The 26182-nt window shown below is 42.6% G+C and overlaps 1 protein-coding gene across 4 annotated transcripts in view; it reads left to right on the top strand.

The window, feature by feature from the left end:
- The first annotated feature begins 12064 nt into the window (after nucleotides 1-12064).
- Nucleotides 12065-26182, top strand: part of tardbpa (TAR DNA binding protein a) — a 32923-nt gene continuing 18805 nt past the window's right edge. The window contains exons 1-6 of one of the 4 annotated variants that reach the window (XR_013500550.1): nucleotides 12089-12498; nucleotides 14686-14849; nucleotides 15352-15492; nucleotides 16740-16910; nucleotides 18613-22820; nucleotides 25887-26047. Coding sequence is in view for 2 of the 4 variants with exons in the window: in XM_078239109.1 (XP_078095235.1) it covers nucleotides 12261-12498; nucleotides 14686-14849; nucleotides 15352-15492; nucleotides 16740-16910; nucleotides 18613-18757; nucleotides 21278-21303 (885 nt within the window). In the remaining 2 variants the exon portion in view is untranslated. Of the gene's footprint in view, nucleotides 12499-14685; nucleotides 14850-15351; nucleotides 15493-16739; nucleotides 16911-18612; nucleotides 26048-26182 lie in introns of those variants that run through there. The other 3 variants (XM_078239109.1, XM_078239107.1, XR_013500549.1) reach the window with 3 other exon arrangements.

The raw sequence follows: 26182 nt of genomic DNA, 5'->3' as shown, positions 1-26182 counted from the left end.
AAGCTTAAATTACTTTGCACCCCCACATTCTTTATTTTCCATCTCAATATTTTTGCGTGTGTTCAGCATGTTGTTACAATAACTGGGCCACTCAGCACACTTCTCCATCATCACAGTCTGTTGTTGGGCTTGGTATTAGGGTGACACAGTGATACAATGGTTAGCACTGCTGCCTCACAGCGCCAGGGACCCAGGTTTGTTTCCGGCCTTGGGTCACTGTCTGTGCAGAGTTTGCACATTCTCCCCATGTCTGCGTGGGTTTCCTCCGGGTGCTCCGGTTTCCTCCCACATTCCAAGAATCTGCAGGTTAAGTGAATTGGCCAGGCTAAATTGTCTTAGTGTCCTAAAATGTGTAGGTTATGTGGATTATCCGCGGTAAATGTGTGGGGTTGCAAGGATAAGGTGGGGGAGTCCTTGGGTAAGGTGCAGATTTGATGGGCCAAATGGCCTCCTTCTGCACAGTTATGCATCTATGACTCACCTGAAAAGCAGCTTTTCCCTTCAAATGAGACTGAGATGAGGGACTGTCCGGCCTACTATCAGGCTGAGTGCGTGATTGTTGTTGTAATGTTGATATTTAAGGGTATGAGATGCCATGAAACTCCTCTCTCCCTCGCTCACCTTCACTCAACTTCAGACTTTCTGCAAGATTGGCGGCAGCAACAGGGTACAATTTTTAACATTGTAAATGAACCAGCCCATGTTGGTGTATCTCACTCTACCTGGCTACCTTTGGAATACTGGGCATCCATGGCATTGGCCCCGGTTGTAATACTGCTGGCACCTGGAACCAAGAAAATACTGAGATACAAAGAAACAATTGTGTGTGTTTCGTGACACATTCTCTGAATTCCACAGTGGGACCTGTGAAACTACAAGGCAATTGTGACAAAAAGGCAAGAGGGGCTGTGTTTTTTCCCAAAGTTTAACACCACCTTGCTGTGAAACAACAGAATGGTTGTTTCTCTTCCAAAAGTATACTTGATTCATAAAATTTATAGAAGTATATTACAAAATTTTTCAACCTGAAAATTACAAAGTTTTTGTTGCATTTAACCACTGCAGTGCAGAAGGAGGCCATTCAGCCCATTGAGTCTGCACCGACTCTCCAAAAGAACATCTTACCCAGGCTCACCCATCCCCGTAACCTGGCACATTTAGCATGGCTAATTCACCTCACCATCTTGGGACACTCAGGGACAATTTAGCTTGGCCAATCCACCTAACCTGCACATCTTTGGACTGTGGGAGAAAACCGGAGCACCCGGAGGAAACCTACGCAGAAACCATGAGAATGTGCAAATTCCACACAGTCACCCAAGGCTGGAATCGAACCCGAGTCCCTGGCGCTGTGAGGTGACAGTGCTAACTACCTGTTGTGGGGTTTTCTCAGAGACTTAGTAATGCTGAAACTTCAGCTAATAAAAAGACTCGCGAACTCAGTATCCTGGTTAAAGATGCATCTTTATTTAACCAACGATCGCTGGGAGAGATAGCATTGGGCAGTCCAACACCTCTCTGAAGGGGAGACCTTGAGAATTCCAATACCACTCTGAAATTACAATACATCAGACAGGATAATTACACATTTTCAAGTTCGCTTTCCCCGTCTTCCCATTACTTATGAATCAGTCATCATTAGTACAAATCAATCATTGTTAACTGTTGTCATATACCTTAGCCAATTACATTTTACTCTCTGACATCATGGGATTCCATTGGTCTGTAGAATCCGGATGCTTCTTCCCTCTGTCGCTTAGCAACCCCTGATGATTAGCTATAGAGTTCAAAGGTACTGTTCTCACCAACTCTCAATTATGTCAATGGTCAAGTCAGACCATTCTGACAATGGTACAAATTGAACAACTCCATTCAAACTATGGCTTTGGGAACCCATATTGTCCGTAACTTATGCTGCTAAGAATATATACATTCTATGGTTTCATTGTTCCAAAGAATATGGTTCATCTCACCCAGTCTTCCTACCATCATGCTCTTGGAGCAGCCTGCCTTTGGCTAAAGTGTACAGATTACTTTAAAAATACATTTTAAAATCCAAAATACATGTTCAAATCAAAAATACTTGTTCAAATCTTCTACTTGTTTATATCTTTTACAAAAACATTGTGTCTTTATGCAGACAGTACCCCTGTTAGTCTGCAAGTCTGATCTGGAGTCGTTTCACTCAGTGCTAGTAGTTTATCAGTGTCTTAAATCTCTAATTATTTGAAATTTCTCGAACACCATTGTGCCACCATGCTGCCCGATCCTAGGTACCTCAATACAATTGTAATTCTTTTGATTATTTACCATATACATTTCATGTTGATCATACAGCCTGGGGGTAAAACATTTTAGATTGAAATATTACATAAAGTGTAATAAAATTTAACTTTCTTTCATACAGTATGTTCCTCTCTGAGGTGCCTCATTGTAATTTAAGTATTTTTGATATTCACAAAGTATTTTGAATTTCAGGCATATAACCCAAAGGGTGCTACCAGCTTTCCAGCTCCTCTGTACCCGATGGCTGAAAGGCCATAGATGGTGACCTTTCCCCATTGCACCTCTGTGGCCTCAAGCTTTAGTGCGTCCCTCAACACGTAGTCCTGAACTTTGGAATGTGACTGTCTGCAACACTTGGTTGAGGACAATTCTTTGCACTAGATCGAAGACCAGCAAGCTTCGGAAGGACCAAGGAACATCTTTCACTGAGTTGATGATCCTCCAGTCACAGTTGATGTTTATCCCAGTGTGTGTCCCTGGGTAACAGCCCTTAGAGCACAGAGTCCTGGGTCACTGAGTTGCTCAGGATGAACTTCGATACAAAACACTGCATCTCTCTCCAGACCTTCTTTGTAAAGGCACATTCCAGAAAGAGGTGAACAATGGTCCCTTCCCCATCACAAGAACGTCAAGGTTAATGTGCAGAGGGGATGAGACTCCGATTATTGGGGGTAGGCTGGAATGCGTGGGTAAAGTTGCAAAAAAACCAGCCATGACCTTTTTGGATGGCAGAGCGTGCTGGAGGGGCCGGATGGCCTACTCCTGTCCTAGTTTGTATGTTTATATGTATGTAGGAAGGATCTGATGGACAGCATCATATTGGAGTTTGTTTAAAAGTTCTGGCATTGAGGCTTTCCGCCAAATGACTTTGACAGTCTGGTCAGGGAACCGTCCAGCAGGATGTACCATCTCCTTTTTCCGCAGGGCCTCTAGAACATTAAGAACAGACACTGCCTGAAGGACTTGTGGTCAAAGGTGTTTTACTGCAAACTTTTCCACGAGGAAAAGGTTCAGTCCAACTGCTTGGATCATTTCAGGGCAATGCGGCCAGACTCATCCTTGTTAACACCAGGGATAGCTAGACCCTCAGCATGTAGTAACACTTGGTGTTTGAGTACTGAGGGTCTACGCACAGCTTAATGCTGTGACATCCCAGTGACAGGCTTAACACAAAGCCTGTCACCAGGATGGGGAGCACATTTCTTTTCCTCCTTTATCCAGAGGTTTGTACATTGTCGCCCTGTCAATACGGTTCATTTTTGATTTCCAGATAGAATGAAAGATGGCTCAGGAGATGACCAGTGTGCAGGAGTGAGGAATGGGCCAGATCTGCACCACATCACTCACACATGCCCATTTTTTGTTTAACCACAGCTACTCGCTTCTTCCAGTTTCTAGCATTTGTCTTGATCCCTCCGAACCAAACCCCCAGCACCTTCAGGCGGTCTGACCTGACGGTAAACGGGACAAAGGATCAATCGGTGCAGATCGCAAAGAACCCAGCTTCATTCTTGGAGCAATTTACCTTGGCCCCGAGGCCAGTTGAAAGTGACATGAATAGGCACATGGGTTTAGAATCCTCCCTCAATGTGATCATGTATGCATTATTCAGTCACCTCAGTCCTGTAAAGAGCCTCAGGAAGTCACTGTTATACTTGGAACCCGGCCCTTGTTGGTTGATGTCACCAATTTTTTGTTGAAGGCTAAGTTCGGCACAGGCTTTGCGGTTTAGTATTGAAGGGTCCTGCAGATTGTGGACCACGAATAGCATCTCTTGGATTCTTTTATCTTTGTACCTCAGTGTTGCCTACAGGGGCGCCTTTGACCGGGAGCTTCTGCCTCCTGCTCCATATAGGTGTGTCGTGGGTGTCAACGGCCTTTGGGTCATCAGCCATGACTCTCCGTCCAATAGGATCGAAACACTGGCTCTGCTGTACAGGCAGTTAACCGAAATGTCTATTCCGAAAGGAAAATCCAGGATCTTTGACCTCACCTAGGAAGCGTGGCTGTGTGTCCTCTTGGTGTGCAGTTTCAACCTCATGAATCATCTTTGGATCTTCTGTGCATTTGGTCTTTCACAGCTTCCCTAAGTGTTACATTGAAAGCATCGGGTTGCAATTGCAGGACATTGATCCTGCCTGTGGGGGCAATCTGCTCCACAGCGCCACGCAGTCACTCTACTGGTCAGTTAAGGTATTGCTTCCCTTGGCTTGGAATGCCCCTGTTTCTGTGCTGTTTAACTAACTGGACTATGAGGTCTCTTTCCTTCGTACCAGAGTTTACTTTCTCCTCTTCAAATGGACCTGTGCCTAACAATCTGCATGGCTTTCTCAAGGGTTAGATGTGGTGTATTTGGATGTTCAGAAAGCTTTTGAAAGTTTCTTTTTATAGATCTTTGATATATAAAGCACATGGGATTGGGAGTAATTGGCTGCATGGACTGAGAATTGGTAACCAGACAGGAAGCAGAGAGTAGGAATAAATGGGTCTTTTTCAGAGTGGAAGGTGGTGACTAATGGGCACCACACGGATCAGTGCTTGGGCCCCAGCTATTCACAATATACATCAATGATTTGAATGAGGGAATCAAATATAACATTTCCAAGTTTGCTGATGACACAAAACTAGGTGGAATTGTGAGGAGGAAGTAAAAATGCTTTAAGGTGATTTAGACAAGTTGAGTGAGTGGGCAAACAAATGGCAAATGCAGTATAACATGGAGAAGTGTGAAGTTATCCACTTTGGACTGAGCAACAGAATGGCAGAGCATTATTAAAATGGTGATAGATTGGAAAATGTTGATGTACAAAAGGACCTGGGTGTCCTTGTATACCAGTTATTGGGTGTCCTTGAACACTAGTTATTGAAAGCAAGCATGCAGTTAGGAAGGTGAATGGTATGTTGGCCTTATTACAAGCTGTTTTGAGTACAGAACAAGGATGTCTTACTGCAGCTATATCAGTCGTTGAATGACAACTCCTGGAGTAGTGTGTGCAGTTTTGGCCCCCTTACCTTATCAAAAAATGCTTGCCATAGAGGGAGGGCAGCGAAGGCTCACCAGACTGATTCCTGGGAAGGCATGATCATCCTATGAGGAGAGGTTGGGTCTGCTGGGTCTGTATTCACTGGATTTTGGAAGAATGAGAGGGATCTCATTGAAAAAGATAAAATTCTGGCAGGGCTGGACAGAGGAATATTCTTTCCTCTGGCTGGGCAGGTCTAGAATAAGGGGGTTACGGACTCAGTATATGGAGTAGGCCATTTAGGACTGAGATGAGGAGAAATTTCTTCACTCAGAGGATGCTGACCCAGTGGAATTCTCTACCAGAAGGCTGTGGAGGCTGAGTTTCTGAATGTATTTAAGAAATAAATAGACAGATTTCGAGACACTAAAGGCATCAAGGGGTATGCCATTGAGATTGAGGATCAGACATGATCACATTGAATGGTGAAACAGGCTTGATAGGAGCCTATTAGTGCTCCTATTTTCTATGTTTCTATCTTCCTTTGCTTGCAACACATCTGAGAGTGTGTTGTCTGCTTTTCCTACAACTATCCCAGCCTTGATAAGTTCAGATTTTACATCTCCGCATTCACAGCCTTCAGCCATCCTACAAAGATCATGAATGAATGAGTCGACAGATTCCCCTGGCTGGGAGACATGTTTATTGAATTTAGCCTTTTCCAGAATTTTCTTAGGTTAAAATAAATATTGAAAGATTTCAGCACTTCTTCACCGCCTGTACACAATTAATATCGATGTGGAGATGCCGGCGTTGGACTGGGGTAAACACAGTAAGAAGTTTAACAACACCAGGTTAAAGTCCAACAGGTTTATTTGGTAGCCATTTATTTATTGGCTACCAAATAAACCTGTTGGACTTTAAACTGGTGTTGTTAAACTTCTTACTACACAATTAATATCAGCATATGCTAAATTGGGGGGATGGATCCATACTTCCTGATGGTTTTCAGCAGTACTGCATAGTGGTTAGCACTGCTGCCTCACCGCTCCAGGGACTCGGGTTCGATTCCCGGCTTGGGTCACTGTCTGTGCAGAATCTGCATGTTCTCCCCATGTCTGCGTGGGTTTCCTCCGGGTGCTCTGGTTTCCTCCCACAGTCCGAAAGACGTGCAGGTTAGGTGCATTGGCCATGCTAAATTCTCCCTCAGTGTACCCGAACAGACACCGATGTGTGGCAACTAGGGGATTTTCACAGTAACTTCACTGCAGTGTTAATGTAAGCCTACTTGTGACACTAATAATAAAATAAACAAGTGAGGTTCAGATTGTCCAAGTTTTTTAAAGTTTTTTTTTAGTTTTTTAGTTTTATTTATTGTCACAAGTAGGCTTACATTAACACTGCAATGAAGTTCCTGTGAAAATCCCCGAGTGGGCAGTTGCACAGAGCGCATGGCTGTTAGTTAGAAGTTAGTTGTTACTATCAAGTCAGGGACACTGAAGGATATGCCCACACATCTGCCTTTCCAGTCTTCCTATTTCAAAGCCCTTTTAACAAGCCTCTCTTTTCATAGTTCTGATAAGGCTGCCTAACTTAGCTTGGGAACAGGAAAATTCACATTGTTCAAGGCAAAATACTGCAGATGCTGGAATCTGAAACAAAAACAGAAAATGTTGGAAAATCTCGGCAGGTCTGAAAGCATCTGTGGAGAGAGAATAGAGCCAACGTTTCGAGTCAGAGCTCTGACGAAGGGTCATCCTGACTCGAAACGTTGGCTCTATTCTCCCTCAGAGATGCTGTCAGACCTACTGAGATTTCCCAGCACTTCCTGTTTTTGTTGTAATTTACATTGTTCAGCAGTTTTGAGGAAAAACAAGCTATCTCCTATCAGTGCAACCGATATGTCTTCCTTCTTCCTCAGTCGTGGTTTTCCACCCACTGTGGTTGACAGGGCTCTCGACCGCGTCTGACCCATCCCTGGGCCACGGCTCTCACCCCTTCCCCTCCCTCCCAGAACCAGGTTAGGGTCCCCTCGTCCTAACTTTTCACCCCACCAGCCTCCGCAGTCAAAGGATCATCCTCCACCACTTCTGCCAACTCCAGCATGATGCCACCACTCAACACATCTTCCTCTCATTCCCCCTGTCAGCATTATGCAGGGACCATTCTCTCTGGGACACCCTGGTCCACTCCTCCATCACACCCAACACCTCACCCCCTGCCCACAGCACCTTCCCATGCAATCGTACAAGGTGCAACACCTGCCCCTTTACCTCCTCCCTGATCACCGTCCCAGGGCCTAAACACCCATTCCAGGTGAAGTAGCGCTTCACGTGCACCTCCTTCAATCTGGTCTATTGCAATCACTGCTCCCAATGCAGACCACTCTACATCAGAGAGACCAAATGTCAACTGAGTGACCACTTTGCTGAACACCTTCTGTCTGTCCACAAACAAGACCCAGACCTTCCTATCGCTTGCCACTTCAACACACCACCCTGCTCTCCTGCCTCACAGCGCCAGGGACTCGGGTTCGATTCTCGACTTGGGTCACTGTCTGTGCAAGTCTGCGTGTTCTCCTCGTGTCTGCGTGGGTTTCCTCCGGGTACTCCGGTTTCCTCCCACAGTCTGAAAGATGCGCTGGTTAGGTGCATTGGCCATGCTAAATTCTCCCTCAGTGTACCCGAACAGTCGCCAGAGTGTGGCGACTAGGGGATTTTCACAGTAACTTCATTGCAGTTTTAATGTAAGCCTACTTGTGACACTAATAAACTTTAAAACTTTAAACTTTTCCTGTCCACATGTTCATTCTTGGCCTTTTGCAATGTTCTAGTGAACCCCAACGCAAACTGGAGGAACGGCACCTCATCTCCCAATTGGGCACTTTACAGCTTTCTGGACTGAACATTGAGTCCAACAACTTCAAAGCATGAACTCTCCCCTTCACCTCATTTCCATTTATTTTATTTCATTGTTTCTTCTTTTCATCTCATTCATCCATTTTTATCATCCTTCTTTCTCTCTTCCATTTTGCCACTTCTCCATTCCCGCTCTAGTCCTTAGCTTCCCGCTCCCCCACCCCCCCGGCCCCCCACCGACTACCCCCCTTCATGCCAACTGCTTTAACCAACTGTACCTCTGTCCTGCCATTCACACATTCTTATTTCTTAATGGACACTTTTAGCACCTTTCTCAGCCATCTTTATCCTCATTTACATTCCCTTTGTCCTTTTCCAACCTCCTCCACCCACCCTCATAGTGTAAATCTTTTCTGATTTTCTCTGCCCTTAGCTCTGACGAAGAGTCATCCAGACTCAAAATATTGGCTCTATTCTCTCTCCACAGATGCTGTCAGACATGCTGAGATTTTCCAGCACTTTCTGTTTTTGCTATCTCCCATCAGTCCTATTGCTCTCAATGTCTCAAAGCATGATGGACTAAGTTAGTCAAGCTGAAGCAGTTCATAAAAGCAAAATACTGTGGATGCTGGAAATCTAAAGTAATATAGACTTAAACTGTTAACTCTGTTTCTCACTCCACAGATGCTGCTGAGTTTATTTAGGATTTATTTTATATTAAGCAATGTATATGTACAAACTATCATGGTTGGATAACCTACACAAATCTCAACCTCAGCTAGTTTTTCTTTCTGCATGCCCTAAGCTCTGGAATTCCGTTCCTAAACTTCTACCTTCTCGCTTTAAAACACTCCTTAAAACCAACGTCTTTGACCATGCATTTGGTCACCTGCTCTTAATAAGGGCAGAAAATGCTGAAAATACTCAGCACAACCAGCAGCAGCTAGGAAGACAGAGATCAGAACTAGTTATCAGCAGTTTGGTTTTATTTCAGATTTCCAGCATCCAGTGTGTTGTTTTTTTACTAATGTCTCATTCTGTGCCTGTGTCAAATTTTGTTTTCATGATTGCTCATGCAAGGATCCCTAGGGCGTTAAAGGTTGATAGGTATTTATTTAGTCATTGTCCACAGGGGACCATCGGCATCTCCAGCTGTGTTCCTTCCTGATTTCTCTGCATGAAGGCAGGTCTGACTCATAAGAACTAGAAGCAGGAGTAGGCCATCTGACCCCTCGAGCCTGCTCCGCCATTCAATAAGATCATGGCTGATCTTTCCGTGGACTCAGCTCCACTTACCCGCCCGCTCACCATAACCCTTAATTCCTTTACTGTTCAAAAATTTATCTATCCTTGCCTTAAAAACATTCGATGAGGTAGCCTCAACTGCTTCACTGAGCAGGGAATTCCACAGATTCACAACCCTTTGGGTGAAGACGTTCCCCCTCAACTCAGTCCTAAATCTGCTCCCCCTTATTTTGAGGCCATGCTCCCTAGTTCTAGTTTCACCTGCCAGTGGAAACAACTTCCTTGCTTCTATCTTATCTGTTCCCTTCATAATTTTATATATTTCTATAAGATCCCCCCTCATTCTTCTGAATCCCAACAAGTATAGCCCCAGTCTACTCAGTCTCTCCTCATAAGCCAACCCTCTCAACTCCGGAATCAACCTAGTGAATCTCCTCTGCACCCCTTCCAGTGCCAGTATATCCTTTCTCAAGTAAGGAGACCAAAGCTTTACACAGTACTCCAGGTGTGGCCTCACCAGCACCTTATACAGCTGCAACATTACCTCACTGTTTTTAAACTCCATCCCTCTAGCAATGAAGAACAAAATTCCATTTGCCTTCTTAATTACCTGCTGCACCTGCAAACCAACTTTTTATGATTCATGCACAAGGACACCCAGGTCCTCTGCACAACAGCATGCTGTAATTTTTTAACCTGTGGTGGGGCTTAGTGAGAGAGGGGGCAGGTAATGGATACACACCGGGCATAAAGGGGGTTGAGCAACAAAGGGTGTCTGTCCAGTCAACTGAGCCAACTACCCCTTCCCACTCCAGGTGTCAGAGTTGCTATGGCAATATACACTTTTACACGCATGTTGTGTCCAGAGCTATGGATAGTGATGGTGGAGGCTCCAATTTTCCTGCCATCACACGGCTGATCAGGAATCTTTCCCACTCTTAACAGCTGCTATTGGCATATGGGGGCGGCACTGTGGTTAGCACTGCTGCCTCACAATGCCAGGGACCCCGGGTTCAATTCCGGCCTCAGGTCACTGTGTGGAGTTTGCACACTCTCACCGTGTCCGCGTGGGTTTCCTCTGGATATTTTGGTTTCCTCCCACAGCCCAAAGGTATGCAGGTTGGGTTGACTGGCCATGCCAAATTGTCTCTTAGTATCAGGGGGACGAGCAGGATAAATACATGGGGTTATGGGGATAGGACCTAAGATTGCTGTCGGTGCAGACTTGATGGACCGAATGGCCTTCTTCTGCATTGTAGGGATTCTAAGATTTTAATACTCAATCTGTTTGGCACATTGTGACCATGCCTGCCTTGGCCATCAAGTACTGGAGTGGGACTTGTATCCAGAGTTTATGGTGTTTTTATGGTCTTCCGGTTCAGGGGTAGTTATGTGTCCACAAGACCTCTTTCTCTCAATGAGTGAATCAGTTATATTGTTTGAAAGGCACCAGTTCACATTAGGCATGGGGCAGGCGAGGAGGCAGGACTAAAGTCCACGTCAGCCAGAATGAGGATTAACCTGTACTGTTAGCATTATTCTGAGTCACCTATGTTCGTATCTAGCCAACTGAGCCAACCACCCATGTACTGGTGCTGCTATCTAAATGCAAGTTGCTATTGTATATCTACCTCCACTGCAAAAAATTGCATTTAATGTGCACTTTGGGGTTTTTTGCCTCCTAATCAATGTACTGAGCCACTTTCAAGTGGTCAGAAGACCTTATTCAGGGTGGTCAGGCAGTGTGTTCTGAACCCACCCCATTCCCAGGTTGCTTTAAGATTAGACTGGGACAGTGCGAGGTTCTGGAACAATGAAACCTAAATGTGCAGCCTTCTGCCAACACAACCAGCTGCAACGTCTCTGTATCGCTGCTCTTCTGATCTTCCACAGAACAGGGACCACAGCATTTACACTTTCTCAATGTACGATGGCACGGTGGTTAGCACTGCTGCGCTCTGAAAGCTTGTGGCTTGTGCTACCAAATAAACCTGTTGGGACTTTAACCTGGTGTTGTGAGACTTCTTACTGTGCCTCACAGCGCCAGGGACCTGGGTACGATTGTCGGCTTGGGTGACTGTCTGTGCATTCGCCCCATGTCGGCGTGAGTTTGTCTGTGCCTTTAAGACTTAATTAGCTTGATTAGCATGCCAATCATTATTCTATAAATTGAGTTTGTGTCGCTGTGTGCCCTGTTTGTGAGCAGACCTCCCACTCCACCTGACGAAGGAGCAGCACGCTCCGAAAGCTAGTGGCATTTGCTACCAAGTGAATCTGCTGGGCTTTAACCTGGTGTTGTGAGACATCTTACTGGGTCTCTTTCTTCAACAGAGAGAGGAGTCCATTCAAATCCCCCCCTCCCCCCACAACCCAGCGCTCCCATCCTAAAGCAAAGGTGGGGGGGGAGAAACGCTACCAAGGGATGCCTAAACGTGCAGCCCTTGCCTCTAGGTATCAATAATTAAATATAAATGTGGAAATAGTTCAAATAACAACGGTGCGGTGTGCAGGAGAAAGTAAATTGAAGTGGTGCAAGGTAATTTCCCCCCCCCCCCCCCCCCCAGCGAAAGAAATGGAAGAGTCCCAGCAGGAGCATGGAGGGGATGAGCACAGCGGTGACGTTGAACACAATGGAAGGTGTCGTTTGACGCAAGTCGGTGAGGTAGGGCGCAATAGTCGGTGACGTACCGCACAGGATCTGGTAACGACGCGCACACCAGCGGTAGAGGGCGCGTGTGGAGAGAGCGTCGGCGCCATTTTGTGCTGCATTTTCTTCCAGCGAGGAAGCCGATCGGTTCGCTCTCTCTCTGTTCCGGACGCACACCCTCCCCGCTCACCGGGCTCAGATCCTACATAATATTTTATTTCTATCTAATTGTGTCCCCCCCACCAGCTTGTCACCGTGGCGATGGCAGAGTATATCCGTGTGGCGGAGGAAGAGTCGGAGGAGCCGATGGAGATCCCGTCGGAGGACGACGGCACCGTGCTGTTGTCCACGGTGACGGCGCAGTTCCCGGGGGCTTGCGGCCTGCGCTACCGCAACCCAGACAACCAGTGCATGCGCGGCGTGCGCCTGGTGGAGGGCATCCTGCACGCCCCGGACAACGGCTGGGGCAACCTGGTGTATGTGGTCAACTACCCCAAAGGTGGGTGCGGTCCGCTGCCCTCGTGGAATGGCCGCCATCTCTCCCCCAGGGGACGGTGGAGGCGACAACAGGCGCCATTAGCCGCCTTGCACACTGCTCCTGAGCTCAGCTTTCCCGCCCCTCCGGCTTGCCGTTCATTGTGCTTTGTGTAGTCTGAAACACACCCACCTCTTTCGAGATTGAGGGGGAACAGCCCCCTGCAAGGTTTAGAGCTCAACGTTTGGGGAAAGTATGGGTAAAGCATCGAGTATTTGGGTAGCCGCCTTTGTTCTTTGCTTAAAGCCCCTCGCTTCTCAGGTTATAGAACTTAATTGGGGAAAGTAGGAGCGAAACACCTAGAATCACTCCAGTGCAACTAGATAGTATTTTCCTCAAGTTTAGAGCTGAACGTTTGGGGAAAGTTTCTTTTACTCCCTCACTCCTCAAGTTTAGAGTTTAACATTTTGGAAAATTAGTAAAGCATCTAGGCAGCCATCTCAGAAAAGATTTACTCGGATGCTACCGGGACTTGATGGTTTGAGTTATAAGGAAGGGCTGGGTGGACTGGGACTTTTTTCTCTGGAGCACAGGAGGCTGAGGGGGTAACCTTCCAGAGGTCTATAAAATAATGAGGGGCACGGATCCGCTAGATAGTCAATATCTTTTCCCAAAGGTAGGGGAGTCTAAAACTAGAGAGCATGGGTTTAAGGGGAGAGATACAAAAGTGTCCAGAGGGGCAATTTTTTCAGAGGGTGGTGAGTGTCTGGAACAAGCTGCCAGAGGTAGTAGTAGAGGCGGGTACAATTTTGTCTTTTAAAAAGCATTTAAATGTTTACATGGCTATGGTGGGATATGGGCCAAATGCGGGCAATTGGCAATAGTTTGGTTTTTTAAAAAAGGGTGGCATGGAGAAGTTGGGCCGAAGGGTCTGTTTCCATTTTGTAAACCTCTGACTCCCTCGCGCCCCTCGTTTGGTGTTTAACATTCAGAAAAAGTACGAGTTAAACAATCCAGTTGGCCTTTTCTTCTTTTACTCCCTCACTCCAAGTTTAGAGTTTTAACATTTTGGAAAATTAGTAAAGCATCTAGGTAGCCTTTTTTTTAAAGTTCAAAATCTCACTCCAGGTTAGAGCTTAACATTTGGGGCGTGCAGGAGTGAAGCATCTAGGCTACCACCTCGTTTTTCTTTTGCTGAAGTGAATGCAAAATGATGCAGGTGCTGGAAATCCTGAAGCAAAATACTCAGAGCTGAAGAGGGGTAGACTCAACATTAACTCTTGTTTCTCTTTCCACAGATGTCACCAGAACGGCTAGGTTTAATTCCAAATTAACTTTTTTAATTCCAAAAGAGTAACATGGTCATTGTAAAATGTAAAATAAATTTGGATTTTATTGCTATACCCAGATGGTCTTAATTTTATTCACTCAGGATGAATTTCTGGCAAGACCAGCAATTGAGTAGCTTGCTAGGCCACATCAGGCCAGTAGGTGTCAGCCACATTGAAGCCAACAAGATGGTCCTCATTAGTTTTTAATTCAATTCAGTTTGCTTTACTAAATTTAAATCCCTAGATGCCATGTTGAATGGAACTTGTGCCTCTACATTACTAGTCCAGTAATGTGATCACAAGGCTAAAATTCTCCCAATCAATATGATTAAATGCTATCCCTTTGATTAAAGTGTAGGTGTAGTATTGGAATGTTTTTGTTACTCAGTGACTTTGGTTCACAGTTACCTGCTCTGTTTTGTTGCTGTTAGCCAAGTTTATTTATATTCTGTCCATTCAAAAAGATCTCTGGTTGCTATTTTAGACTCTAAGGAGAAGTATTTGGATTTCTGATGTTAGTGCAATGTTATTGCAACCTTTTAAAATGAATTGAAAAAGATCTTAACCCCCATAGCTAATGTTATGGAATATTCAGTGATGGTCTTCCAAGAGTGAAAATATCCGTTAGCTTTTCGTGCGCATTAGACCTGCATGCATATGTGCCATTGAGCACCTTCGGTGCAAATAATTGCCTCTGAGAATTTATTTCTAAGTGCACAAAATAGATCATTGCACTAACATTCAAAATAAAGTGAAATATCTAAATTTTCAGTCCAGTATTGTGTTGGAGTAAAATTACACAAGTCGTCTTTGTTGTCAAGCTGATGCAAAATATAATGAATTAAATGACAACCAGAGTGTTCTTTGTCATTGTATCTAGACAACAAAAGGAAAATGGATGAAACCGATGCAAATTCAGCTGTGAAGGTGAAGAGAGCAGTCCAGAAAACCTCAGACCTCATTGTTCTTGGACTTCCTTGGAAGACAACTGAACAAGACCTGAAAGACTACTTCAGTACTTTTGGAGAAGTGATTATGGTGCAGGTGAGGTTCTATTTTTAGCTAAATTGTATGCTGAAGACACCAAATGTGTGGCAAACATCAGACAGAAGCCACAACAAAGTGGCTATAATCTAGTTTTAATTTGGACTGTTGTAATTAGCATTGCAATTGATGAATTTAACTTTAAAGGGAATCTGATTGGACATTAAATTTTCAGATGTTTAAATGAAATTTCCAAATCAGAGTTGGCAATTTGAGATTAATTCTGAATCCAGATTAATAATGGGTGGATAAGATTGTTGTTTTTAAGTATTTTGGGTTTTTCATTATGCAGAAAACTTGTATATACAGTGATGTGGTCAACTGTTCAGTGATGCAGTTGAAATTTTGTTCTTGGTAGTTCCACTTTCAACAAATGCTGATCACCCCGGAGTGGAGAATACTGAATTTTGGGTGTTCTTGGACACTTATTTTTTTTGTAGATGACGTTTCACCATTATAGTGGCAAGTTTTGAAACTTGTTCTCTCTCGTACTTATCTATAGGTGAAGAGAGACACCAAGACTGGGAACTCCAAAGGCTTTGGGTTTGTCAGATTCACAGAATATGAAACACAAGTGAAAGTGATGTCACAGCGACACATGATTGATGGACGATGGTGTGACTGCAAGCTGCCTAATTCCAAGGTAAGCGGGGGCGGCTGGTATTTTTCCTTCACTGAAACATAATTTTCCTGAGAAGCCAACAAAGCAAATGATGTCCAATTGAGAAGTATTTAAAATCTGCAGTGCGAATTGTGCAGCTCACATTTGGCAGGTTTCTGCATCTATGCAGGACACCTTTGATTTTGAAAATCCAGGATGTTGCTTAGTGAGCAAATTCATAATCCAGAATTTCACCTGGTTTGTAGGTGCTGCTATAGCCAAAGAGGAGATGAGCTTTTGATGGGCTTAGTTTACACAAAGCTGTGGCTTTGAAACCATGTTCTACAGTACAGCCTCTTTTCTGGACTGTTTTTTATACTTTGGATGTATGTCGCTGGCTGGGCCAGCATTTGCATTTATTGCCATCCCTGATATCCTTGAACTGAGGACATTTCAGAGTCAGCCACACCAGGTAAGGACATTAGTGAACCAGTTGGGTTTTTATGACCATTGGTAATGGTTTCATGGTCATCATAACACTTTTAATGATAAATGTTTTACTCAGTTCATATTCTACCTGCCACGGTGGCATTTGAACTCTGGGTCCCCAGAGCAATTTTACCGTGGGTCTCTGGATTACTAATCAAGTAATCGTTATCACTGTGCCACTGCCTGCCCTTTATAGCCTTATTTGTCGAGCATCTTTAACAGACTTTAGGCATAGGTGTATTAACAAACAAAATGAGCTAATTAAGATTTTGGTGTAGATTACCAAGCTTGGTAAGATGTAGATTTTAGGAGCACCCTAAAAGGGGAGAGAATTCCAGCATTTAGGCAGCTGACAGCACACTACCAGTGGTGGAGCAGTTTTTAAAGAGGAGGAAGTATAAGTGAGCAGAGTACAGAGATTTCAACGGGTTATTGATTTGGAGGAGGTTGCATGAGGCCATGGAGGGAATTCAAAAATAAGGGCACAGCGTTTAAAATGGTTGAACCAGGTGGAAATAGTGAGCAAGAATGTGGGTGATGGGGAACTGGGCTAGGTGAGTTAGGAACATCAGCAATTGGGTGAACTCATGTTTATATAGGGTGGGAATAGGAGGTTGTTAAACATTTGGAATCCAGAGGGAACAAGTATTGATGAGTTTCAGTAACTCATGACTAGAAGTAGTCAGGCAGTGTAAAGGAGAAATAGATTGTTATTGTGATTGGAAACTCGTTAGTCAAAGATGACCATTTTAATCTGTAGAAATTATTTTTTCTAACTGATTGTGGATTCCTTTTTGTAGCAAAATGCCGATGAGCCATTGAGAAGCAGAAAAGTGTTTGTGGGTCGCTGCACTGAGGACATGAGTGCTGATGAACTTCGTCAGTTCTTTTCCCAGTTTGGAGATGTGACTGATGTATTTATCCCCAAACCTTTCCGTGCTTTTGCTTTTGTCACATTTGCTGATGACCAGGTATGTTTCTTTTATAAAAGTAAAGTTTTATAAGATTTACCATTAATTTGTGTTTCCCACAGTGAGTAAATTACCAATAGTATTGCCTATGGTCTGTTTGTTCGTGTTTTTATATTATGTGCAAGATGATAGTGGATTCAGGAAATAATCAGAAACTTGCTCATCCAACAACTTGATCCAAACCTGTAATATTTGTGAACATTGACAGAACAAAACTCAATGTGATGTGTATACAGCTTTAATAAATTGGAAGTGTGACAATTCCAATCAAGCACTCTAGTAGATACGTTGTTTTCCTTATCGCCCATTTACGGTTGTGTTCAGAGACTGGAGCCTGTAAAATTGTGATAGACAGCATGTAAGTAATTTTGCTTACCACATCTAAAACATTGGCAACGTAAATGGGCACCAACAGAGGCAATAGATGTTGGGCAGTGTTCCTCCTAAGTTACACAGTTGTATAGCAACCCAAAAGTCCTTAACCGGCTGCGCACAAATCAACCCTCCTTTAAATTACTCCACCTTTAGGGCTGCATTTTATAAAGTTTAAACAAATTGACTGCATGCTCTAACGAAAACAGAGAATGTTGGGGCTGTAATTTTGATCAGCCTGTCTGGTTTTCACAAACTCAATATTCCCATGAACTGTGCATATATATGTTCACACAGCAACCTGGAAAGGATTGGAGGCTGCTCAAAACTTGTTCCCTTTTGAGCTAGTGTGCATGCATGGCTTCAAAAACAACTGCTTGTTCAAGTGAATAGGTTGTGCACAATTTAAAACACAAAATAGCTTGGGCATTTAGTCTTCCTCTGCTTCATATGCAAAAGCACTGGTCCCATACTAGACCCTTGTTCTTGTATCATGTGTACTGCTTATACCATATATCTGTAGTAGCTTGTAGATTTTAACAAGCAACAAGGATCTAGTTGAATATGTTTTGAGTGATTGTCAGGTGTCTAGTTTTAAATAAAATTGTTTAAACCTATTTGAGATTTCTGGTGTGGTAGGAACCTATCTAACCTTTCCTGCCAATTTTCTTTCTCTTTTGCTCTTCCAAAAGCATTGGCATCTTGTTGGAGCATATTTAACAATTATTTGGGTGTTCTCTAGAACCATCTCCATATGTGAGCATAAGCAAATGTTGGCAGAGTATTTGAGGTGCATAGCTGCACCTGCCTGTCTCCTCAAGTTAGTGTCTGATTAAAATCGAGAATAAAACGCTGAAGGGGGCTCAGGATGACTTTGGTACCCCTGAAGCTGTTCCTTGTCCATCTTTTGACTCCACCCTTGGTCAAAGATGGCAAGCTGGTGTCAAGTACTGGATAATCAACTTTACCATACAAACTATCTGTGGCAAATATCAATGTCTCTGGAATTTCAATAAATACAATGGTGTATGAAACCTTCAAGCATCTCACTTGCTCATTCAGATCTTAGAAATTTGTACTTAGTTTGAGGTTAGGGAAACAATAATGGCAGCAGCACAATAGATTGGCTATTGTCCTTTCTATCCTTGGTGTATTGGTACAATACCGTGACGAGTAACTTGCCTTCCTGATTCCAACGTGTCTGTCTTAATTGGATCTAATTCCTTGACATAGCTTTATGGTGCTATTGCCAAGAACTCAATATATTTGGTATTTATTTACATATTTATTGTCTTGCTCACATTTCATTATAATTTGCTTTCTTTCACAGGTTGCCCAGTCTCTGTGTGGTGAAGATCTGATCATTAAGGGGGTCAGCGTGCACATTTCCAATGCAGAACCTAAGCATTTGAATGCTAGGCAACAGCTAGATAGAGGACGATACAGTGTCAACACGGGAGGCTTTGGCAATCAGGGTGGGTTTGGAAACAACAGAGGTGGTGGAGGGGGATTAGGTGGTGGCAGTCCAAATAGTAATATGAGTGGAGGTGGAATGAATTTTGGGGCTTTTAGCATCAACCCAGCTATGATGGCTGCTGCCCAAGCAGCCCTACAGAGCAGTTGGGGAATGATGGGGATGCTAGCCAGTCAACAGAACCAAACTGGTGGAGCAGGGGCAAACCCACAACAAAATCAGGGAAATGTACCAAGGGAACAGAATCAGCCATTTGGAACCAATAATAATTCGTACAGCTCAAATTCTGGCGCATTAGGGTGGGGATCAACATCCAATTCTGGTGGTCCTGGGTTTGGCTCTGGTTTTGGAACTAGCATGGAGTCCAAATCGTCAGGGTGGGGAATGTAAAACAGGTCTCGGGTCTTTAACAAATGTGCAGAAGGAGTTTAGAATTATAATAATGGTAAGTAAAATAGTTTTTCCACACTTTTTTGCTGCATAATTGAAAATTTTTTTTAAGTGGTTGTTTTGTGATGTCACTCAAGACACAGGTGAATTTTGAAAGTTGCTGTACTGAGTGGAACTTGCATTTCAATAGTGCTTCTCCCTGACTCACTGCAGTATCTTGTCATGAGTTTAAATCTTTAATATGCTTTATAATCTACGGGCACACAATGTTACTCATCCCCAATGTCCAAGTTGTGTTAAGGGTTTGTTAGTTAAAAATAAGCCACATGGCTAAAGTCGTGTTGAAGAACATGGGTAATTTCAGCTTTTTCATTCTTGCTGCAGGCTATGAAGCTATGGTTCAATTATAAATTGCTGCAATGTTGATGAGTCAGGTTCAACTTAACTCCAAATGCTGTACATTCAAAGTGCACTGGAATGTTTCTACTTTTTTTCCATTATAGAAATGCATATTTTTGTTTTCACTGACTATCTTTTCTGTGCTCTTCTCTATCCAAGTCAAGTTTTCGGAAGACAATATCTTGTGTTTTAACCAGGTATATTTTGTATTTGAAAACACATCTGCCACTGTAGTGAAAATATTTCGTTATTCAAAAAATACTAGTGAGGTCCGATGTAATTTTTTTAGTATTTAGACCAAACAACCTCACTGATCCCTTGTAAATTCCGTACCATTAACGACTATGATTAATTTGATCACCTCACCGAGTTTAATTGCTCCAAAATCAGTTCAATGTTGTCTGTTGCCCTTCTGACAGATGGTGGACTAGTATTTGGGCTCTAGCATGGTATGAAGGTGGTACCATTCAAGTTTAAAGTTATTCCAAACCAGCCATTTTCACCATATGGTGCAGGGAAGAAGGAGGATGGTTTAAAGGCATTCTGCAGAGTAATCTGTTGGGGATCAGAGTTGTGACCCACTCAATGAGAATTTGCATCTTATCTACTGCCCCTGTATTTTGTAATTTGAGGTATATATGCATTGGAGAGCTTCGTTTTGTCTTGACCATTGTACACTTTGAATGAAGCTTGCATCCATGATCAACATATCATTTGTATCCATTGGCGCCGTTTTTCTGGCACAGTAAAGGGGATAGAGGAATTTGCCCTTTTCATACTGATATTTAATATAGCTTAGAATAGAACGGTTTACCCAGCAAAAAGCTTTCAAATATTTGTCAATAATTGTACCTTGTTTTCAGAATCCACTGACTTACCTTCCCGCTTGGAGAACCTGGTTATTGTCTTCCATGTCTTTCCTGTGCTATTTCTTGGTTTGCTGTAATGAAAATGCCACTGGCAGTGTACTAACATCTTCTATATTCTAGAGACAGTGTTCCTTGGCTTAGAACTAATATCTCTCTAGCCTGGCTTTGTTGGTATCATACCACCTAAATTAAGTGCTAAGATCATTTTAGAAAAGCATAATTTTCATAGTAACATAAATGATCCATTGTTAAAGGCAAGTATGATACTTTTTGATTTTAGAATCTTAATTTACAATTTGTTTAAAAAATAGTTGCGTGCTTTTCTAAAACCTTGAATGGATTGTGCAGGCCAGCACAGGATTGTACAATAGCTATACTGTCAAATCTGCATAACATTCTTTCAAACATTTCTTGGCTGCTTTGTGTATTCGCATTGCATGTTGAGCTGCTTATGCTATATAAAAGCAGCATGAAAAACCTGAAAGTACCCTTATTGAAGATACTTTTAATTATTCACTAGTGTTAACTTAGTGAGCTGATGGCATTCCAGGTTACATCAACCATTGCACAGTATATTGTTGGTTAGTCTTATTTGCGCCGAGCAATGAATATTCATGTGCACTAGGTTATACTGTTCCATCCACATTCTGTCCGTCTTTATTAACGATGACCCTTGTCAGGTGAAGGATACCACAGTGTCCATGGTATCACAGTACAGTTGGATGCAATTTGGCAATGAATGGTGAGAGCTCTTGTACAAGAACCCTTTATATAAATGTAGTTTGCAAAATCCTTGGGGCGGCTGGAACATATTTAATAGTGTATTATGTAGATTTTTCAAGAATTTGAAATGTCTTTTTAAGGAAGTGGTCTGGATCTCCAAGCATGAACACCTACATGCTGTATAGAAAATGCTATCTCTAAACCACCACACTGCATTGCTTCAAGCTACATGGAGTTGCAGGTTCTATTCGAAGGGACCACGGTGGGTGTTCCATTTTTGTCCTCTACTGTTCTTTTCACGGATTCGTTTATCAGCGCTGTGAAACGAGATGATGTGGCACAGAGCTGTGATGACTTGATTTGAAGCCTGGTGTGGGATTGATGCTATGGTGTTGCCAACGAATGAGAGGGCGAGTATGAGCGAGGAAGGAGAGAGCGCGTGCAGAGACTTGGTGGTGCAGATTGCATTTTTAAACATGGCAAGATGTGGCTCTCAATCCCTTGGCATGGTGAGAGAATGCAGAGGCAAAGTGGGATACAGTACGAATGGTGTTTTTTTTTCTTGCATTCACAAGGAACGGCCGTGACTGATGAGGAAAAAAGACTCTAGAGTGGTGATATTTGCTTGTAACATGAGTAATTGGAAAAAGTTGGATGTGTTCAGTGAAATAAATATCTTTAGGGGTTGAAACCAAGGAACATTTGGGCTCCACAAGTTATAAAATTGAATTAAACTTATTTGGTTTTAAGTTACTAACGGTAAGAATCAGATTATCTGCAAATTCTGATTTCATAAAATTCTAATTCTGAAAATTATTTAATCCTAAGAATAAAGTGTCCATAAAGAATTGATAACTTTATAAATCAACCTGCAATTTATAATTTTATCGAGTCTGAGTCCTTGAAACTGGCTACAATTTGGACCATCTTTATTTTAATTTTAGTTTCAACCCCTGAATATTTTTTGTATCTTCCTCCCCTTCCCTTCCTGTTACTGTGTGTGCCGAATGGTTGGTGATGTATTTTTGTATTACTGATATGTAAGTGTGGATAAGTGATATGATGTGGAGTTATGAAGGAACAATATTTTGTGGAGTGTATTGTGGCATTGCTGCCTGTCAGAGATGACTTGGGTGAGCTCAGTGTTCATCTCGAACAAGAGTGTACGTTTGTCTGTTTTCTGCGAGTTTATTGCGAATGCAGGGCTTAATAAATGATTGCTTGAGTTCAGTATGTTTTGAAGCCCTTTTTTTTAAAAAAATGTGATTGTAGGGAATTCTTAATAAAATCCTGACTTGACTGAACATTCTTGTCTCTGCATCCTGACGTGAAATGGGCAAAGCTGCAAAACAAGCTTGGATCAAAATTTACTTTTTTTATAAATCCAAAAGATGTGGTCTACCAAAACTAGAAATCTGTGCCACGTGCGCAGATTTTCCAATTGTGATGTAGGATCATCATCCAGAATGTTAACCTGTCTCTCTCAAATACCAATGATCTTTGTATTTCAGAAATTTTAATCAAAAAATTCCACCTGTAGGCACTGAACTTAAATGGGGCACTCCATTTTTCTCCCCTCTTCTCAAGGTATACTGTATTCATGCTGGGATATAGTTTCCATGGGTTCTGACAGCCCTCTGGTATCTCACCCAAGTGAGCATCCTGTTCTCATGTGCCTGGATGGTGAGTGCCTAGATTATTTGATTGTTTTGTGGGTTGGAGAGATGGGACAAAGGGATGCTATTTGCGTCGCAGCTAAGTGGTGGTTCTTCCATTGCATAAAGGATAATCAGAGTATGAAATCCCGAGCTAGCTAACTTGCAGACTGAGGATTGGGACTGGGACTTCCATTAATCTGCTTGTAAGTATGTCGTATTTGATCAGAAGTTGTGCCGGCCATAATTTTATTGTGACAACATTATTAAGTTAATTTAGTTGTGTCTTGCTGGTTCCCATTGTGGGAAATCTGATTATTTAGCAAAAGCTCCAAGTCCTTCCTGAATTCCTAATTTGAATGAAAGGCTGGACAGGAATAATTACTGCTACCTACTTCACTGCTGCTAATTTTGCTGCTTTAAGTTTCTGTTCCTGATTGACATCCTGTGCATTTCTGCATGCTTAGCAACATGCCATCACACAGGCATAACCTGCTAATACTCACTGTCAATAGTTTTGAAAATGTGGCCATCTGATTAAAGTAGTGGAAATCTGTCAGTACCTGAGACAGCCAGTGAAGTGTCTAGAGGAGAAGCAATTGGCAAAACTAATTGAAGGCCATTACAGCCATTGTTTTTCTTGCATTCCTGGGTCTAATGGTCATGCCAGGAAGAAAAGTTTGGTTTTAATGGTTACATGAACTAATCTGATTCTAATCAGGGCTGTTACCAGCTGCAATATTTCAGAATAAATTGTGTTTAGGCTCGGGATTGACACAAGTGCTGAAGAAAATGTACATGTTCATGGCAGGTTTGGAATTTATAATGTACCCTGTTCAGCGCTCACTTTGTTTTGGAAAAACGAGAATCAATAGGCAAGTATAACTCGTAACTACTTGAGTTGCTGATCCCTCTACAAATATCAACACTTTTAATTTCAAAGTTGGAATGGTGAAAACAAAATACACTTGCAGCATTGTCCAATTGCACTCAAAAGCTTATCTTAGTTCGACAACAACGACATCTTGAAGGATTAGTAACACCATAAAATAGGTGCCAAAATACACACTTCGTAAAATAAAACAAGTGTTAATATAACATCTTTATAGCATTTTGGAAGTGTTGTATTGACCCTTTGTTTTGATGAATCTTCAAATAAACTGAGTGAGATTTCAAAACACAAGAAACCCCCAGTAAATTGGATGAGATGTCTTCTGCTGGATGTGAATGAGGCACACCCTGAACAGCAATGGTGGCCTAGTTAAATCATTCCTTGGTCAATGCCATTGAAATACATTTAACTGATTTGTATTTCTGTGTACATGGTGAGGCCCCTTAAATAAAGAGCTGAATGTATACAGATGCTATATATCATCTGCAAATTTTGGGACACATCAAGGACATGAAAGATGCTTGAACGTAAGTTACTAACTTGGAGAATATTGATGAAACCATTCTTAACTATCCAGCCTGTGCATGTCTTAATGATTCTTGGCATATGTAGTTATAAATGTGAATCTTCCATGGCCGTTACTTTACAATTATAATGACCCAAATTTTACTGCCCCTCACCTAGTGGTACATTACGGTTCTGTCAGAATAAGTGGCAATTTAAATTGTCTGCTGTGGGGAAAGGCACCATGGCAAGGCTGTAAGATCCTGGCCCATGTTGCCATTGGTGAATTGTATTTAAATATGGTCGTGTCTCCAGTCTCTGCTCTCAAAATAGTTTTGTATGGAATACTGAGATACAACATCTGATCTGTCACTTTAAAAGGTCCAAATGCCAATGAGGAAACTAGGAGTGGTCTGTATAAGAATACTATTCATAATTGCTGAAGTTCGGGTAAAAAGGAGGATGTTTGTTTGGGATATGCTTGTATATTTTCTTCAATGTAATTGATCACATTTATATACACTCCATTTAAAGCTTACCTGGCCTCCAGCCCCAAATCACTTGTAAAAGTAACTTAAAACCACACCCACTCCAGCATAAAGTTATAGTACAGACTTTGCAGTGAGATTCCCAACAGTCTCAATTATGCATTTGTTTATGAAGTAAGTTTTCTTTGTTAATCCTCAGCAAGGTACCATTATCGTTGTCCTAAAATCTGTTTAATTTTATGAAAGCAATAATATTGTAGTAATTTAAATACATCACGTTGAACTAGCTTCTACTTCAGACATGCACTTGGATCCTTATCCATTTGTGAGATGTGGCCATCACTGGCTAGCCCAGCATTTATTGCCTATCTAGTTGCCCTTGAGAAGGTGGTGGTGAACTGCTACAGATACCCACCAAGCTGTTAAGGAGGGAGTTTCAGAATTTTGACCCAGCAACAGCCAAGGATGGTGAGTGACTTGGAGGGGAATTTCCGGGTGGTGGTGGTCTCGTGTATCTGCTGCCCTTGTCTTTCTAGATGATGATGGGCATGGGTTTGGATGATGCTCCCTCAGGAGGCTTGGTGAGTTCCTGCTGTGCATCTTGTAGATGGTACACACTGCTGTTCCTGGTAATGGAAGGGAGCGAATGTTTGTAAAAGGGTTTTGGTCAAATAGGTTGCTTTGTTCTGGGTAGTATTGAGCTTGTGTTAGAACTACACTCATTCAAGCAAGTGGAAAGTATTCCATCACATTCTTCAGTTGTGCCTTGTAGATGGTGGACAGGGTTTGGTGAGTTAACTCCGGAATCTTAGCTTCTGATCTCTTGCAACCATGGTTTTTATATGGCTAGTTCAGTTTCAGGTCAATGGTAACCCACAGGATACTGATAATGAGGGATTCAGCGATGGTAATGCCATTGAATGTCAAGGGGCCAATACTAAACCGTTCATATTTGCATCACTATGTGCAGCAGCTGGAATCCAGTTATTCTGAAGAGATACTCTGCCGTTGAAACTGTCCTGTATATATTAGCATACCAAGGAAATACTTGTTCCTGCTGTAAATCTTCCCAAGATGTGAAAGTGATCCATGCACTTGCTTTCTACATACTTCAAAGGAACATAACAGTAAATGTTGTTTTACATGGATCTGTTTGTTTGCCTCCTTTTTCAGATTGATAACCTGCTATCTACTGTAATGTTTCCTTTAGGGCGAAGAGGATAGTGGGCTACACGACTTTTCATCGACTGCTGTCTATGCAGCTTTGTGATTGTCCAGTTGTGGTCTCCCCGCCCTGGCCCAGTGATATTTGAAAATCTAACAGAAGTGCTGTCCTCCAGTCTATGGCCAAGGACCTACCAAACTTGCTAAGTGAGCATTGGCAGTTTCTAGTAGTGCTTCAAAAATTTCCTCTTGAGGCAAACCTGTATATCTCTATCATTATACCCCAAAAGTGCAATAGTCCTGTGATAATTGGGCAAAATTAGCCTGAATATAAATGCATGA

The sequence above is a fragment of the Mustelus asterias genome, chromosome 22, assembly GCF_964213995.1.
Source record: "Mustelus asterias chromosome 22, sMusAst1.hap1.1, whole genome shotgun sequence".
Lineage (NCBI taxonomy): Eukaryota > Metazoa > Chordata > Chondrichthyes > Carcharhiniformes > Triakidae > Mustelus > Mustelus asterias.
The sequence above is the reverse complement of the archived record's forward strand: the minus strand, read 5'-3'. Positions and strand labels throughout refer to the sequence as shown.